Source organism: Pristiophorus japonicus, chromosome 3 (assembly GCF_044704955.1).
Source record: "Pristiophorus japonicus isolate sPriJap1 chromosome 3, sPriJap1.hap1, whole genome shotgun sequence".
NCBI lineage: Eukaryota > Metazoa > Chordata > Chondrichthyes > Pristiophoridae > Pristiophorus > Pristiophorus japonicus.
The window spans coordinates 259,070,776-259,089,901 of NC_091979.1; the positions used below are offsets into that span (position 1 = coordinate 259,070,776).

The 19,126-nt window shown below is 42.1% G+C and overlaps 1 protein-coding gene across 1 annotated transcript in view; it reads left to right on the forward strand.

Moving 5' to 3' along the window:
- gfra1b (gdnf family receptor alpha 1b) overlaps window positions 1-19,126 on the forward strand; it is a 367,204-nt gene that overhangs the window by 70,486 nt on the left and 277,592 nt on the right. The window contains exons 2-4 of the mRNA XM_070874977.1: window positions 3,552-3,735; window positions 4,304-4,606; window positions 4,711-4,806. Coding sequence (XP_070731078.1) covers window positions 3,696-3,735; window positions 4,304-4,606; window positions 4,711-4,806 — 439 coding nt within the window. The 5' untranslated portion in view covers window positions 3,552-3,695. The remainder of the gene's footprint in view (window positions 1-3,551; window positions 3,736-4,303; window positions 4,607-4,710; window positions 4,807-19,126) is intronic.

Sequence of the window (19,126 nt, forward strand, 5' to 3'; positions counted from 1 at the left end):
CTTGAAACCCTACCACCCCGAGAAGGGCGTGCATGTCATGTATTTAGAAGTGTTTACCTAATCCCCATGGAAAATTCGGGCGATTGCTTTAATTGTTCCATGATTTGTTCTCAAGATTTACGCGTGGAGTATAATTTGGACTCTGCTTATGGGAACTTAACTAAACAGGACAATGCTTGAACCATCTGTTATCTTGCCGTTTTGTCTGACCAGCGGCAGATGCCACCGTTATTTACTCAACAGCCATTTGACAATTGATGAGAGGTCGTCATTTCAACCCCACCTGACTTTCACTGTTCTTTTCTTCAGCACAAATCGGACTAAACGTGAAGCCAATCGCTTATCTGTGGGTTTATTGTGTCGATGTTGAATCGGGGGCAATGCCGCTAGTCTGGCGTTTTATAATAAAACTAAAGGCTTCCCATGATAATTTACTTTTTGTTAACTTTGGTAAGGCTCCGCAGCTTGGCTTTAAATTTGGAATTAATTCATTACGCGGGGAAAACAGGTTAACAAGGGGAACCACAATCTGCCAGGTTCTGAAATAATTTCCTATTTATAGTGAAATAAGATAGGAGTCGTGCCGATGTAGAACAGCAATCCGCTTTTAACTTATATTTTAAAGTGCAACATGATAATACACTTTAACTATGTTTCCATAAACATCGAAGCTCTTTAAACCTGCTCAGAAGGTTATTGTACTCTAATATGTATAAGAAATAGATATAATGAGGCTTTCGATGGGAAAGTGAGCTATGAGGAGGATGCAAAGGGATACAGACAGGTTAAGTGAGTGGGCAAGAAACTGGCAGATGGAGTATAATGTAGGGAAATGTGAAATGATCCACTTTGGTAGAAGAATGGAAAAGCAGAATATGTTTTAAAAGGTATACAGAGGGATTTAGGTGTCCTTGTTCACGAATCACAGAAAGTTAACAAGCAGGCAGGTACAGCACACAATTATGAAGGCAAATGCTATGTTAGCCTTTATTGCAAGGAAGTTGTTGTAAGGACGTCTTGCTGCAATATAGGGCTTTGGTGAGACCGCACCCTGAGTACTGTGTACAGTTTTGGTCCCCTTATCTAAGGAAGGACATACTTGGTGGGGGTGCAATGAAGGTTCACTAGATTGATTCCTGGGATGTGAGGGTTGTTCTATGAGGAGAGATTGAGTAGCATGGGCCGATACTCTCTGGGGTTTAGAAGAATGAGGGGTGATCTCATTGAAACATATATGGGCCAAAATTGTCTCTTTTTAATAGCCCCGTTAGCACATTTTGGGGGGCACTAACAGGGCACAATGGTGTTTTTGCCCAGGGGAGGGGGGCACTAGCACCTCCAGGGAAATTGCTCAGAGGTTTGGGGCGGGGGTGGGGTTGCTGTCCCGGCAGCTCCGTGTCCCTGGATTAGCAATCTGGGCCGAAGCGCAACTGGCAATGATGTCATCGCTGTGCACACCAACCCTCACTGCCCTGCGCCAACCCTTTGCGCCTGTGGGGGAAATTGCTTCACAAGCCACGAAGCTGGCATGGGCGGATATCAACCGGGGTGCCCCTTAAAGGGGAGGCCTTCAGCGACCCGGGCCACCATTTTTAATTGTCGGCTGACTCTTGCGTCGGCCCGACAATGGCAGCCATCGTGTCGACTGGATCGCCATCGTGCAACATTCCATTATGGGCGCCGAGCTGTTGGCCTGGTCGATCGCCTCCCTGGTGGCCATCAAAGGCCCCGCAGAGTGCGCAGCGGCCCTCCACTTTAATTAAAGGGGAGGAGTGCTGTTAGCGCTATGCAGAGCATTCAGCGCCACGCTCCCACCCCGAGAATGCCTGCTCAAAGGAAGCTCCATAACCTTTGAAGCGCACATGTCCCCATTCCGCGCGGGGCAGGACTTGCGGGCCAGGTGCAGGAAGTCGCGGCCCCCAATCCAGGCAAGGGGCAATTTCAGGGCCTACATTCTTAGAGAGCTTGAGAGATAGATGCTGAGAGGCTGTTTACCCCAGCTGGAGAGTCTAGGACTAGTTTCAGGATAAGGGGTCGGCCCTTTCCGACTGAGATAAGGAGAAATCTCTTCACTCTAATGATTGTGAATCTTTGGGATTCTCTACCCTAGAGGGCTAGAGAAGTTGAGTCTCTGAGTATATTCAAGGCTGAGATCAATAGATTTTGGGACTCAAAGGAGATGGTGATTGCGCGGGAAAGTAGAGATGAGGTCGAAGATCAGCCATGATCTTATTGAAATGGCAGTGTCGGGGGGCCTTACGGCCTACTCCTGTTCCCATTTCTTATGTTCTTAGATTACACGTCCATATTTTACACCGTGTACTATTACAAGCAGTTTCTACCTTTGTGCCTTCACTTTTCCCCTTTCACTCCTTCCTGTAAGGGGTGGGAAAGCCGCAAGAAAGTCGTATCATGGTATTGATAGATTCTGTTGCCGTTGTAGACCTCGTACACTCGCCACGGCTTTCCCAAATCGCAGGTGTCGATAATACCAATAGAATAATGTCGGAATTTCCACCAACCTTTCAAGTCGTTCCTTCATACCGCCCCCTCTCGAGTTTGCCAGATGCAGCACCGTGTGACCCAGCTGACCGCTTCGTCTTTTGTCAAGAGTTCAAGCGTGGAGTCAATGAATTGCTGTCGGTAATTCGAAAGGAATGGCAGACTCCCGTGGCAAGTGTTGGGAGCACCATTCGCAGAACAATTTGTTGAAGGATACTTGCCCGCCAGTGTAAACTGGACGTATCAGAAAGTGGAACAAAACGCCCTGTAGATTGAGGAATGGATATAGATTTTATTGCTCATTCCTCCACTCGCCAAATGTAAGGGGGGAGGGGGTCACTTAACTCGGCACTGTAGTCTTTCACCTCCAGGCAGTAGGCGAGGAATTGCTGTTAGACACGCCTGCTGTAATCACTCCCTCAACTTTTAATCTTTGATATCTTTTAGCGATACACTCAATATTAAGCAATCGATCTCTCACTATCTGTCTCGGTCAGATCACGAGCTGAGCAATAGTATGGAGCCCTCCATGGTAATCCCCATAACAACACGCGTGCTGCCGCTTCTCGCCAAACGGAAATTAGAAACAATCATTTAACTCTGCACATCATCCAGTAACTAACATGTCACGTATTTGTCCCAGAGCGACGAAATTAAGGGAGGGGTGGGGGATGGGGGGGGGATAAATGGTGCGTAGGAAAGTAAGTGGCTGAATGCTAGATCGGAGTTGGAGGAAACTGCAGACGCTTATTTCAAAGGAGGCTGCTGGTGGTGGTAGCGTGCATGTACTGGATACATCATACACATTGAGACAAGGGTTAGCAGTGGGCTGAACAAGGTACTGGACTGATGGATCGCCTGGATTTCTGATAGCACTTTCAGGCTATATCGTTGGATCAGCTGATGTTGTAGGGCGAGGGTTTCTTTATATCTATACTGTGTGTATAATAAAAAAGGGGGTTTACAGATCGTGCTCGCAGGAGCTATCTCTCCAATCGTTCAACTGCTGTGAACAAAAGTGAGGGGAAATCTTGTCTCGTTGGTTATAGGGGTCGGTGCCCAAAACTAAATGGATCTGAACTGGAATGATTTGCATCGTTGGTTCGTACTGCACGCTGGAGTGTCAAAGTGCTGAATCTACTTAATGAAACAAAGCTGTTCATCTTTGATGTGCTAAAAGAAACTGAACCGCAATGATTTCTACAGCCTTGTATTTCGTTCTGCCCATAATAGGTAAGACAATTTGGCAAATCGTTCGATCTACCCTTTAACAATACCGTTCTGCCAGAAACTTAACAGGGAAGTATGTTTTGTCTTGAGGCTCTTTTGATATGTTGAAAGCCACTTAAAAAAAATATCAGCCAAATAAAGGACCCCTTAGATCCGACGGCTGATTAAACTATTTAATTTGTTTCCACGTGAATCACACTCGCCCTATTTTATTATGTAATATTTAAACGTTAAATTCGGTAATACATTGGAAAAAATAAATAGAAGTGTTGTTGGTGTATAAAAAAAGGCTAATTAAAGACGTTGCTTCTGCTTCTGCTTCTAGTGATCAGAATGAATCTCATCTTCCAGTGTAGAATTTATTTCTTTATTGTTATTAATTTCCTGATGTGTTAGACAATATTATTCTAGATTAGATAATTATTGTCAAATGTTTTAGATAAGGCAAATTATCTGCAGTGTTGGCGGGAGGATGGTTATTGATTTGCTGTTATTATTTATGAAGATCATGAAACCTTTTGAACTAATGTGTGCTTGTTTATGTCTCGCTTGTTGACCCCCCCCCCCCCAGATGCTGTAGTTCAGACTGCAGGTGTCAATCCTGTCCCCGCTGCTGTTCACCGTGTTGACTGTGTAAAGGGCAATGAACTGTGTACCAGTGACCCGGCCTGCAGCAGCAAGTATCGGACCCTGAGGCAATGCCTGGCCGGGAGCGCTAGCATGGTCACCGGACCCGAGGCCAAGAACGAGTGCATCAGCGCCATGGAGGCCGTCCAACAGAGCCCGCTGTACAACTGCAGGTGTAAAAGGGGCATGAAGAACGAGAAGAGATGTCTCCGAATATACTGGAGCATTCACCAAAGTTTCATGCATGGTATGACAGATACCATTCTCATTTTATCATGCGTAACAGCTATTTCTAATAATTTACATATATACATAATATAACTGAGTAAACTCTGACTGTATCTCTGACAGGGTTTACAATTACAGGGCATGACCTGGTCGGTTCCCCCTATGAGCCACTGAACAATAGACTTTCAGACATATTCAGGGCAGCATCCATCATCTCAGGTAAGAAGTTTCAGAGTCGCATGTGACTTGTATTGAGTTTATATATTAAAATGACTAAATACCCACGTGTAAAGCATTAAACCGTATACAGATCCATCTTTCCCAGATGTGTATGTTGTCTCGTGAATTATTCACGTCCTCTAATGGATATAACGCCTGGGTTCGAGCCGCCACCGTATCTTTTTTCACTGTAAAGCTTGCCCCCAATCAAACTGATACGACGACTCCCAGGTCAACTCTGCATTGACGCTACATTTGAAGTGGCATCCCCGCGAAACATTGCAATATTTTAAAGAATTGCGAAATCTGAAATATATATATATCATGATTTGTAGTAAGAGGGTTATTTTCAAAGCAGGTTTTCAACGGTACTTCCAACAGTTTTTGCAGCACACCACAATGGAATGCAATATAAACTACCCTAGGGCTTTATTTTAGGATGGAGAGCGCAGAGGGGTAGATCATTGATCTTCGCTACATTTGGCTATTAAAGACGACATTATCAAAAGGACCTTCTAGTCAGTTTTGCAAGAAGGGAATAAAATCAGCAAACCTGCTTACGGTTGGTTGCTGTTGGTGCGACTTTAATCGCAAGAGCAGAGCAAGAATGCCATTTTGAAAGGCGAATTCAGCAGTCCGTTTGCCTTTTCTTTCGACCAGTGTTCATCTCTCATCTCCGGGGTGTTAGCTTTCTGTCAGTAGATGGCAGTCTCGCGCCCTCGTAGAAGTTTTGTTCTGTCACTGAAAATCTGATAAAGCCCTCTCAGTTATCTGCCGGCAACATTACAAAGGTTTGGTGAGAGTTCGTATCAAATGTCTGGGTACGTCAGGGTGGGTATTTCTCAGTAATGAGAGGTAGTGTGACTTTCCTCTGCTATTTCTTTCCCACCTGCATCACTATTCCATTTACTTTTCCTTTCTGTTTGTGCATTTGTCACCAAGGCTGTAGCCCTCACCCACAAAAGTCATTTACTGAGTTTACTAAACGAATTCAGGTAATGTTGCCTATAAGGGATAATGTTCTTTAGAGATTGGCTTCAAATCAATTTTGTTTACGTTTCTAGATGCAACAGGAAACCTAGTTAAAAATTAATTTTGAGAACATAATTTACAGTGGTCCAATGCCACTCAGGGAATCTTGGAACCCTTTATTAAGTCCATAATTTAATAAATACTTCATATATTTCCAGGCAAGAAAATCATAGCATCTAGAACAGAGAAAAATAAAACTATATTAAGCCCCATTTTCTCCTGAGGTTTTAAGTTTTAAGCCTTGAAGTTCTGCAAAATTAAATATTGTAGTTTAGCAACAACAAAAATATATAATTTCTAAGTTGCAGGAAGAAAATAGAATTAAAAAAATAATAAAGCTGATGCTGGTGAAGGAGTGGGAATTGTAAACACAGATTGCTAAATTGGAAAGGGTTTGGGAATAAATGAATTTATTGGTAAACTCATTTGAGAATGGAAAATGGTTCCATGTAATACTGTCATTTTATTTCTGCCTTTAATAAAAAAATTGTATGTGACTGGAAGTTTTATGCGTCATTTAGCAGAAACATGTATCTAGAAATGGGATGGCAACCCTGCTGTTTTGATGGCAGCCTTACCATTATGGCCAGTTAGCAGGAACTGCAGCAACTACGCAGCATTGGACTAGGTTAGGATTAGCACTAAAGTCAGGCATGTTTAAGTGATAGGGAAATCAGCAGACTATTTAAGAAATAGTGGGTGCAGCTTTGTTTCAACATTCGGATTAGAAAAGATGGTAGCACTGCTTTAGATTTAGCTGAAATGGTAGCTGTCGTAAGGAAAGGATTGGTAATAATGGCAACAGCCAGGGAAATCATGCTTGACAAATCTTCTGGAATTTTTTGAGGATTTAACTAGTAGAGTGGACAAGGGAGAACCAGTGGATGTGGTGTATTTGGACTTTCAAAAAGCTTTTGACAAGGTCCCGCACAAGAGATTGGTGTGCAAAATCAAAGCACATGGTATTGGGGGTAATGTACTGACGTGGATAGAGAACTGGTTGGCATGCAGGAAGCAGAGAGTCAGGATAAACGGGTCCTTTTCAGAATGGCGTGGAGTGCCGCAGGGCTCAGTGCTGGGACCCCAGCTCTTTACAATATACATTAATGAATTAGATGATGGAATTGAGTGTAATATCTCCAAGTTTACAGATGACACTAAACTGGGTGGCGATGTGAGCAGTGAGGAGGATGCTAAGAGGCTGCAGGGTGATTTGGACAGGTTAGGCGAGTGGGAAAATGCATGGCAGATGCAGTATAATGTGGATAAATGTGAGGTTATCCACTTTGGGGGCAAAAACACGAAGGCAGAATATTATCTGAATGGCGGCAGATTAGGAAAAGGGGAGGTGCAGCGAGACCTGGGTGTCATGGTTCATCAGTCATTGAAAGTTGGCATGCAGGTGCAGCAGGCGGTGAAGAAGGCAAATGGCATGTTGGCCTTCATAGTTAGGGGATTTGAGTACAGGAGCAGGGAGGTCTTACTGCAGTTGTACAGGGCCTTGGTGAGGCCTCACCTGGAATATTGTGTTCAGTTTTGGTCTCCTAATCTGAGGAAGGACGTTCTTGCTATTGAGGGAGTGCAGCGAAGGTTCACCAGACTGATTCCAGGGATGGCTGGACTGACATATGAGGAGAGACTGGATCAACTGGGCCTTTATACACTGGAGTTTAAAAGTATGAGAGGGGATCTCATAGAAACATATAAGATTCTGACGGGACTGGACATGTTAGATGCGGGAAGAATGTTCCCGATGTTGGGGAAGTCCAGAACCAGGGGACACAGTCTTAGGATAAGGGGCAGGTCATTTAGGACTGAGATGAGGAGAAACTTCTTCACTCAGAGAGAGTTGTTAACCTGTGGAATTCCCTGCTGCAGAGAGTTGTTGATGCCAGTTCATTGGATATATTCAAGAGGGAGTTAGATATGGCCCTTACGGCTAAAGGGATTAAGTGGTATGGAGAGAAAGCAGGAAAGGGGTACTGAGGTGAATGATCAGCCATGATCTCATTGAATGGTGGTGCAGGCTCAAAGGGCCGAATGGCCTACTCTTGCACCTATTTTCTATGTTTGTATGTTTCTAAGACTCTTAGGCAGTGTAGCTGATATAGTGACTGTATGTCTTCAAGAGCAATGTGACAATGTCAATGCTCAACCACCTGAGATCGGTGGCACAACATGGTCAAGGTTAGCAATTATATAATAAATGCATGGATTCCAGTGTGACAGCTAACAAGTCATGGAACCTCACAACTGTATTATTCATGTTTTATGCTTCGGTTCCATTCATTGTTTAAATTTTGTATCATAGCATGACTGTGCAATATATTCTAAGATCTCAGATGTGTAGTTTAATAGCCACATGTGGAAAACAATAGATTATACCAAAAATAACAACAGTTACCAGTGTCACTATTTTGTGAAAGTCTCAACAAGTTTATTTAATGAACGGCACTGATGAATGCCTTTGTTATCTCCAGACTCATCTATTCAAATGCTCTTCTGTCCGACCTCCCCCCTTCCACCCTGCGTAAACTTGAGCCCATCCAAAACTCTGCTGCCCGTATCCTAACTTGCACCAAGTCCCGTTCACCTGTCACCACTGTGATTGCTGACCTACATTGGTGCCCTTCCGGCAACGCCTCAATTTAAAATTCTCATCCTTGTGCTCCAATCCCTCAATGGCATCAATGCTCCCTATCTCTGGAACCTCTTACAGCCCTACAACCCCCACTGCCCCGAGATCCCTGTGAGCCTCTTGTGCATCCTCGATTTTCATTGCTCCACCATTAGCAGCTGTGCTTTCAGCTGCTAATGGTGTGCTTTCAGCTGCCTAGACCTTAAGATCTGGAATTCCCTCCCTAAAGCACTCCACCTCTCTATTCTCCCTCCTTCTTTTATTTGCTCCTTAAAATCTGCCTTGGAGCCTGTCCTAATACCCCTTTATGAAGCTTGGTGTCAAATTTTGTTTGATAATCGCTCTTGTGAAGCGCCTTGAGATATTTTTACTATGTTAAAAAGGCGCTATATAAATGCAAGCTGTTATTGATAAGTAGAAATGTTTCTATTATTTGACCCTATCCAAAACAATGTCCATCAGCTCCAACCTCAGATGATCACACCCGAATACGCCAGTGTGATGATTTCCATTTCCTGCCGTCCAGTGGTAACTGCGTGAGATTACCAATTTAGTAGCTAAACAAGGGGCAGTTTCATTCTGTGCAAATGGATTGTGATACAAGATCTTCAGCTAGTTGCCTTATGTGGCATACATCCTATCAATTGAGGCTGGATTTGAACCCAGGTCTCAGAAGTGGATGGCCAGTTTCTAACCTTCATTAAATCATGATGCAGGGAAATGGGTAAAGAGATATATTTCTTTCTTTCCAAACAATTATGTTTGATAACTGCATGAGAACTAAATATTCTACATTTTTCAGTGGGATTTTTGAAATAGCTTTTTCTGGAGAATGTAACTGTTTCTATGATTCATAATTCATAGATGCAGGATGTTAATTAAAGACTACTGCCAATGACAAAGGGTTTCTTCAGCATGAATCTTGGTAGAGTGAGTTGTGGCAATATAGCACATTAAAGACACTGGAGAACTCCCAGAGCAGCTGTACAGTGTAATGTACATTGGGGATAAATAAAAGGGCACATCTGGAACACAGCTTAATAAGATCAGCTTTAATATTGAATATTTATTGTATTTGCAGAAATCTTGCTAGTGACAAATGTCATGCATTTGACACAATCATTGCAAAGGTTAAACCAGATTGTAAAGGCTACAAAAAATCAAATTTTTAGATGGATTTTCAAAAAATTGTTTTTGGCGAAGATTTATGCTCACCATCGTGAGGAACCGCAGTGCTGGGAAACAGAATACTTTTCTAATTCTTGCACTCTATCACCATATCCTGATGCATAGTAATGTTAATTGGGGGAGAAATTCGGGTCATTTGAGCCTCCCATTGGCTCTAACTGGGCACAAATTCCTTTTTGCCTGGGCGCATCGCCATTAACGACTCCTAAATTCCGCGGGGGTTTAGCGGCGGCGGTAGCCAGTGGAGCCCCGCTCCGCTGCGCCGCCAATGACAACATCATCATTGTGCACAGAGACCCATTTTCACCCAGAGCAAAAATTTGGTATCGCTCCCTGAAGTTGTGCCGGGCAATGCCAGCGACAGCTTCAGGGGGCGCATACATGGAAGGTGGCACGCACGTGAATAAAATGTTTTAAAATCGTTCGACTTACTGGTCGCGGCCCATTGTCTTCTTGAATACGGAGACCGTGCCACAATCTGGCAGCGCAGCACTCTGCTTGAGTGCCAGGCTGATGGCCCGGCACCCCGTTCCCTGATGGTCCAGGTTGGGCCCTGCGGAGTCCCCTTTAATGAAGGGGCAGGCCCCTCCTACGCGGCAGCACTAAACACCGCACTTGCTTCGCTGCTGCCCTGTTAGCACCCCAGAGAGGAAGTGGAAGACGTTTTTTTGTGTGCCATATCCTCTCGGGGACGGTAATCCCAATTTCACGAGCAGGACAGGACTTCCGTGCCTGCCGCAGGAAGTCACGCCGCCTCATGGATTTTACCGCCCCCAAACAGTGCGCAAGGAAATTCCTGGCCATTTATACTTCCCCAACTAAGTACCTTAACCCTATCCATTTTGCAACATTCCATAATAATTCCCCTCTTTTCGCTGCTCTGAATGAGATAGTCAATTTATGTTATAGGTCCAAGTCAGCATGGATTTGTGAAAGGGAAATCATGCTTGACAAATCTTCTGGAATTTTTTGAGGATGTTTCCAGTAAAGTGGACAAAGGAGAACCAGTTGATGTGGTATATTTGGATTTTCAGAAGGCTTTCGACAAGGTCCCACACAAGAGATTAATGTGCAAAGTTAAAGCACATGGGATTGGGGGTAGTGTGCTGATGTGGATTGAGAACTGGTTGTCAGACAGGAAGCAAAGAGTAGGAGTAAATGGGTACTTTTCAGAATGGCAGGCAGTGACTAGTGGGGTACCGCAAGGTTCTGTGCTGGGGCCCCAGCTGTTTACACTGTACATTAATGATTTAGACGAGGGGATTAAATGTAGTATCTCCAAATTTGCGGATGACACTAAGTTGGGTGGCACTGTGAGCTGCGAGGACGATGCTATGAGGCTGTAGAGTGACTTGGATAGGTTAGGTGAGTGGGCATATGCATGGCAGATGAAGTATAATGTGGATAAATGTGAGGTTATCCACTTTGGTGGTAAAAACAGAGAGACAGACTATTATCTGAATGGTGACAGATTAGGAAAAGGGGAGGTGCAATGAGACCTGGGTGTCATGGTACATCAGTCATTGAAGGTTGGCATGCAGGTACAGCAGGCGGTTAAGAAAGCAAATGGCATGTTGGCCTTCATAGCGAGGGGATTTGAGTACAGGGGCAGGGAGGTGTTGCTACAGTTGTACAGGGCCTTGGTGAGGCCACACCTGGAGTATTGTGTACAGTTTTGGTCTCCTAACTTGAGGAAGGACATTCTTGCTATTGAGGGAGTGCAGCGAAGATTCACCAGACTGATTCCCGGGATGGTGGGACTGACCTATCAAGAAAGACTGGATCAACTGGGCTTGTATTCACTGGAGTTCAGAAGAATGAGAGGGGACCTCATAGAAACGTTTAAAATTCTGACGGGTTTAGACAGGTTAGATGCAGGAAGAATGTTCCCAATGTTGGGGAAGTCCAGAACCAGGGGTCACAGTCTGAGGATAAGGGGTAAGCCATTTAGGACCGTGATGAGGAGAAACTTCTTCACCCAGAGAGTGGTGAACCTGTGGAATTCTCTACCACAGAAAGTAGTTGAGGCCAATTCACTAAATATATTCAAAAGGGAGTTAGATGAAGTCCTTACCACTTGGGGGATCAAGGGGTATGGCGAAAAAGCAGGAAGGGGGTACTGAAGTTGCATGTTCAGCCATGAACGCATTGAATGGCGGTGCAGGCTAGAAGGGCTGAATGGCCTACTCCTGCACCTATTTTCTATGTTTCTATGTTAAGGGTCCACACCCACTGATATCAAGGTTGAGAAAGTGCAAGTTCATTTCACTTTGGACCATTACAGGATGCAAAGATTTTCTTCCCATTTGTTCTGACTGAATTCAAGCCCAGGCCCTTTCCATTTTTTCTCTCTCCCCAATTTTCTTAGCCAGTATAACCTCTTCTCCATTTCTCGCCTGAAAGCATTGACTCTTCATTTAAGTACAGTACTGGTAACCCTGCAGCACCACATTTAAGAAGCCATTTTTCATGTGTGGACTTTGACTGTGAGTGTCAACAACTTATTTGGCTGCAAGGGACAGCAGAGTTGAGCCTGATTCTGTCCTCATCAGACAATCACACATGTGCACTTCTAGCAGGGATTGCTGGATAGTGCTCAGGAGTAGGCAATCTGGCTAATTTCCCCCTTTCTAACCCAATGGCACTAGGCTAACTATAGCACTCCAACGGAGGTCAGACTGAACCTGGCATCTTTTTGGTATGTATGGCCAAACATATTTATCAACGGAGAAGATGAATTTAAAGGTGAAATGACAGTATGCTAACCCATAAGCCACCCAGTACACTTTGGTGCAGGTGTTTAATTGGAATTTTGAGCTCATCTAATACCTTGGCTTCAAGCGTTATCTCTCTATTCAGTCTGGTAATATAGTGAATACGTCTCCTAGGCCATGCATCAACTGTGCTTGAGTGAGTGAACAATTTGCACTGAGTCCTCTGCTGCTGCTACTTTGGCCACCACTAGCAGGGAATGAAGGTAACCCAGTGATTGCCCTTCCCCTTTATTTGGAAGCACTAAATATTTGTTCAGCATCTCTCCATAACATGGCTGATATTAGGAACTCACAGTATGTAGGATTGTAGAGGCACATCCTGTCCCATCTGTTTATCATGCTGTGCAATGATGCTCCAAAACACTGTGCTACTATTATTATGATGAATTTATTTGTGTCTGGTAACCTTATCCTCGTCAGCTAGTACTGACTGTTTTACCTCTACATTTCATTGGTCCTATGGTGTAAGTAATTTAACTTGTATGAAAATTAAGTAGTGAGTTCTTTGAAAAAACCTTTATCTTGTTCTGGGCTATTTCATTTTGGGTATTATTTATAACATATCAAATCTTAGGCTTGGTACTGACCTGCACCTAATAACCACACCATCATCATCATCATGTCTTCATGTCATGTCATCACCATGACGATCACTCCCCCTCACAATGCACAATGTGTAGAAAATTGTCAACGTTTCTTAGCTGATGTTGGGCAATTATTCAGATTAAGGCAGTTCTGTAGTTACTCCAGATTAAAATGACCCTCCACGGATGCAAAAGAAGATTGCTGAATAAATTAAGAGCTGTGCATAGTGTTTGCAAGTGGCATTAGTCAGTAATTACATCAACTTGATTTATTCTTAAATAAAAGAGAAAAACTATCATCTAAATAGGCTAGCTTCCAATTTAAATGATAAAAAAAGTGACTTAGTTTTCTTTGGGCTTTGACATAGTTTAGAATGTTTTTCATCCTTTATGCAGTAAAGCCCTGAAAGCATATGCAGTTAGCTATGTGTTAATTCCTTTATGCTCTTTGTGGCACAAACTTTTATGTTGCTGTGCTATTATAAAAGGATTCGGGTGAGAATGCCAGGGGTCAGTTTGCACACATTCTTTGTGCGGTTTTGTGATATGATCTGTGAATAATTCAAAAGCTCCTTTTCTAGCCATTTCACACCTATTAAATTACTTCACCCTTATCCACCCAATTATAGAGGTGTTATGCCAAATGCACATTATTGCGCTATGAGCAGTATTATTGAAGATTATAAAGTCCGATAGATACAATAGCTTGTTTTAGTGTTGGCATTTGCTCCTCAGATTTGTATTACTTTGTATTATACCTAGCTCATTTCCATTGAATTATAATTTTTGTCTTTGTTGCCTCATTGGATTCGTTTCTGGTTACTGCTTTTATAAACCATTTGTTAATTACATAAATTTGATGGTTTAGAAATAATCTAATTAGAGTCTCCAATTTCATGTCACTGTGTCACTCATACTCAATCGTTTACTACAGTAAAATATGGCATGTATACCGTTCACTTCCGCTTCTAATTGTAAAATCAGAGTACTCAAATATGTCACTTATAGATTAGATCATAAAATGTTATGGTTCCTCTAAGATAAAAGAAATAAAGACTCACAATTATATAAATGAAGATTTTCTGCTTTGGCATTCTCGGCAAACATTGGGAGCACATAGCACAACATTACACATCCCCAGCCCATGATTTTCTGTCCATTAATTTTAATGAACAGAAAATTACAGGCTGGGAGAACAAACTTTCCTAATATGCATTTCCAGTATGTGTTGACAACACCAAAGCAGAAAATTTCCCCGAATGATATCTTACAATACCTGAGGTTTTTCAAAGCACTTTGTAGGCAATCAATTACAGTGACTATAAGAAATGGTAATATCCCACAAATAGCGATAAGATGTTCGATTAATTAATCTGGATTTTCTTTTGGTAGTATTAAGGGAAAAATGTTCGTCAGGACAGCTCACTGCCTTTCAAATAGTGTCATGAGATACTTAATAGCTCATCCAGATGGCAGTACCTGTGGCAATGTAATACTCCCTCAGTACTGCAATGAAGTGCAAGTCTAGATTATGTGCTTAATCTAGGAGGGAGTTTGAATCACAACCTTCTGATTCTGATGCAAGAGTTCTATTAACTGAGGCAAGTTGTTACTTAGACAATCCTGCACCAGTACTTTTTTTCCATTGTTATTCATCACTCGTAACTCGCCTAGTTTTTCTTATTTAACTGTTTAGTTTCCACGACAGAGCCAATGGTCAGGCCATTTTGCAAGATTAACTAGAGAAAAATGTATAACATAAGGCTAATGAGCTAAATCAAGCCCATTTCTCATTTTGTGTATATAAGAACATAAGAAATAGGAGCATGAGTAGGCCATACAGCCCCTCGAGCCTGCTCCGCCATTTAATACGATCACGGCGAATCCGATCAAGGACTCGGGTTCACTTCCCTGCCCGTTTCCCCTAACTCCTTAATCCCTTATCGGTTAAGAAGCTGTCTATCTCTGTCTTAAATTTATTCACTGTCCCGGCTTCCACAGCTCTCTGAGGCAGCGAATTCCACAGATTTACAACCCTCAGAGAAGAAATTCCTCCTCATCTCAATTTTAAATGGGCGGCCCCTTATTCTAGGATTATGCCCCCTAGTTTTATTCTCCCCTATCATTCTCTCTGCATCCACCTTGTCAAGCCCCCTCATAATCTTATACGTTTCGATAAGATCATCACCCATTCTTCTGAATTCCAATGAGTAGAGGTCCAACCTCCTCAACCTTTCCTCATAAGTCAATCCCCTCATCTCCGGAATCAACCTAGTGAACCTTCTCTGAACTGCCTCCAAAGCAAGTATATCCTTTCGTAAATATGGAAATCAAAACTGTACGCAGTGTGGCCTCACCAATACCCTGTATAACTGTAGCAAGACATCCCTGCTTTTATACTCCATCCCCTTTGCAATAAAGGCCAAGATTCCACTGGCCTTCCTGATCACTTGCTGTACCTGCATACTAACCTTTTGTGTTTCATGCACAAGTACCCCCAGGTCGCGCTGTACTGCAGCAGTTTGCAATCTTTCTCAATTTAAATAATAACTTGCTCTTTGATTTTTTTTTTCTGCCAAAGTGCATGACCTCAAACTTTCCAACATTATACTCCATCTGCCAAATTTTTGCCCACTCACTTAGCCTGTCTATGTCCTTTTGCAGATTTTTTGTGTCCTCCTCATACATTGCTTTTTCTCCCATCTTTGTATTGTCAGTAAACTTGGCTATATTACACTCAGTCCCTTCTTCCAAGTCGTTAAAAAGATTGTATATAGTTGGGGTCCCAGCACTGATCCCTGCAGCACCCCACTAGTTACTGATTGCCAACCCGAGAATGAACCATTTATCCCGACTCTCTGTTTTCTGTTAGAAGAGAGAGCGAGCTCACAATGTACTTTAGGTTACATAAAACAATATGCTTATTTGTACTGTTTTAATCTGAAATTAATTTCTTTTCAGCAGTCTTATGGAAGATGAGCTAGTTGGACCGAGGCCCTTCTCCTTTATACTTATCTTTGTAATTTTCATCCTGATTTTTATAGGCTGACTTCCTTCTAAGATAAAATATAATCAGTACCCTTTCATTTTGTGATACTCAAGTGTCTTTGGCAGTTTTTATTCTAATTACAGAATAATGATATGAATGAATTATGTCCTTATTGGTAATAACATTGATTTTAAAACATGATACAAACTATGCATACTGCAACTTACCAACCTTAAAATATAGATAGGTAGCTTGTAAAAGTCAGGCACGTCTCCCACATAAGTTCCCAATCTTGGCTTGATTGTCAGGGTGAGACATTAAGCAGAAAATAAACACTTCCCCTTGGAGAGATGGAAAATTGGAGTGTGAATTAATCCGGGCTCCTCACCTACGCATAATAGAAGTTGGCTATATTGTAACATTAGTAAGGCCAAAAAGTCGATTGTCAATATTCTTGAGCAAATAATAGAACATAATGTGGAAAAATCTAAAATACAGAGTTAAAGATAAAGTCAAATGAGAGCAAAAAGCATAAATATGTCTTCCTGTTCATTGGAAAGGAATCAGAGTTTAAATAGGTTCATTTAATGTAAGGGAAGATGTAGAAATCCTGTGCACCAAGAAAGCAGGTCAGTCACTATTCATCTCCTTTCCCACTGATTAGCATGACATAAATGTCCAATATCAGTGCTATGGTACATTTCTCAAAATACAGATGCTCACCGATAACTTTCATATGCACAAACTGAAGCCCACTTTGCCTATCAATAAGTCACTAGGTTTGTGTTTCAATGCTTTGATGTGCGAAATCCATGGCAAAAGTGATTGTGGCAAGACTTTAATTGTATGTTGAATCTTGATTGTGTACCCTTGCTGAGGTATGTGTATGTATGAAATGCAATGCCAGATTGCAAGGTTGTGTAAGGGTTTGGCATGGGTGAGAAGTAAATTTGGAACGCGTTGACTGACATCATTTGTGGCATAAAATCTTGATCCATCTACCTGATTTTGGGTTCTCATACCAGGTTCCTTAAAGTGTGCCATCTTCTCCCATGTCTCTTCCCATGGCCTGTAAGTACTGTAGACTGCACTGAGCCTGGCCATCATCTCCTGCCTGATATGTACACTCCATACAAGGAAACTCTCCTCATGCCAACTCATGCAACAGCACATTCACTTCACCAGAGAAGTTATGTTAAACCTTGGTTAGACTACATTAGAATACTGCGCACAGTTCTGGTCTCCATATTACAAAACAGATATAGAAACACAGGAGAATGTGTAAAAAAGATTTACAAGGATGATCCTAGAACTGAGGGAGCACAATTATTGAGAAAGTCTGAACAGACTCGGCTCTTTTCTCTAGAAAAGAAAGGGCTGAGGTGTGACCTAATAGAGATCTTTAAAATTATGAAGGGGTTCAACAGGGTAGACATGGAGAAAATGTTTACACTTGTGGGGGAGTCCAAAATTAGGCGACATAAACATAAGATAATCACTAATAAATCCAATAAAGAATTCGGGAGAGTGGTTAGAATGTGGAACTTGTTTTCACATGGAGCAGTTAAGGCAAATAGCATAGATGCATTTAAGTGGAAGCTAGATAAGTACACGAGGGAGAAAGGAATAGAAGGATATGCAGATAGAGTTAGATGAAGTAGGGTGGGAGGAGGCTCATGTGGAGCATCAATACCGGCATAGACCAGTTGGACCAAAAGGCCTGTTTCTGTGCTGTAAATTCCATGTAATTCTGTGTAATGTATGATGTACTTTGAATAGTATGAGGCAAATTTCCTGCTTCTAACTCTCTGCCTGGATGCCAGGTAGCACTTAATTGGCTGTAAAGTGCTTTGAGATGTCCTGAGATTGTGAAAAACACTATATAAATACTCGCTCTTTCGCTCGCTCTTTCTCCATTTTCACACCAATTCTGCAAGTTTGTTAATGGCTTGGAATTTACGGTCAGGGGCAAAGCAACGACGTTTGCCGCAGACCTCAAAGAAAGCTGCTCACAAAGATCTAGCGATCTCTGTGGCATGAATTTCAGCTCTTCTGATCTTAGTTTGAATCTGGCACAAAATCAAGCGAATCACTAGCATTCAGCAACAGTGATGTCATAAAGCAGGCTAAGCAGCCAATCACATTGAAGAATTCTCAGACAGTAAACCAGGAAGTAAAATGCACACATTAGAATTTACTTTTTATAAATTTTACAGAGAATGAAATAAAGATTGGGACATATACATAGGATTGCGGTAGAAGCCGAAATATCATAAACACATTTAAAAAATAAAATTATATTAAAAGCCTTGTAATTCTTATCATATTAATAGAAAAATTTGACATTTCACAAATATAAAATTAGTTTTTCGGGGCCAGAATGGTTGTTCAGCCATCATTACACTGTTAGAAACCCAGTTACACCTCTTTCAACAAGACTTTTTCAGAATTTGTAAGAGCAAAATTCCAGAGTCATAGGGGAAGTTTTCACCAGGAATTGTGATTTGAATTGATTGCCGGCTCTGGAGAATTCCACAGTGTAACCGCTATGGAGGAGCAGGAAATGACTGACAGCAACTTCTGGATTTCTGCCTTTATCTGCGCAAGTGCTGATTGCAGAAGTTGCAGTCACTTTCAGAGGAGTAATGACGGGGAACGCTGACAGTTTTTCTGTCAGGCCATTGCCAACTTGTATTTTGCCATGGTCCTTTTCAGTATTAACTATGCCCTGCAAATGTTGATATTGTACTACCAACTGTCTTGTCTAAATCATTTATATAAATTGTGAACAACAGTGGACCCAGCACAAATCTCTGTGGTACACCACTTCCCAACTTCAGCCAGTCTGAGGAACTACCTTTAACCCATACTCTGTTTTCTGTTTTATAGCCAGTTTGCTATTCATTCTGCTATTTGTCCCCTGACTCCACATGCTCTGACCTTAGTCATGAGTCTACTATTATCGACGGCCTGTTGAAAGTCCATGTATATTACATCCATTACATTACCCTTGTCTACTCTTTCTATAATTTCAAGAATTCAATAAAATTGGTCAAGCTTGACTTTCCCTTTTGAAACCTTTTTTATATTCTTTGATCATTTCATCTAACCTCTT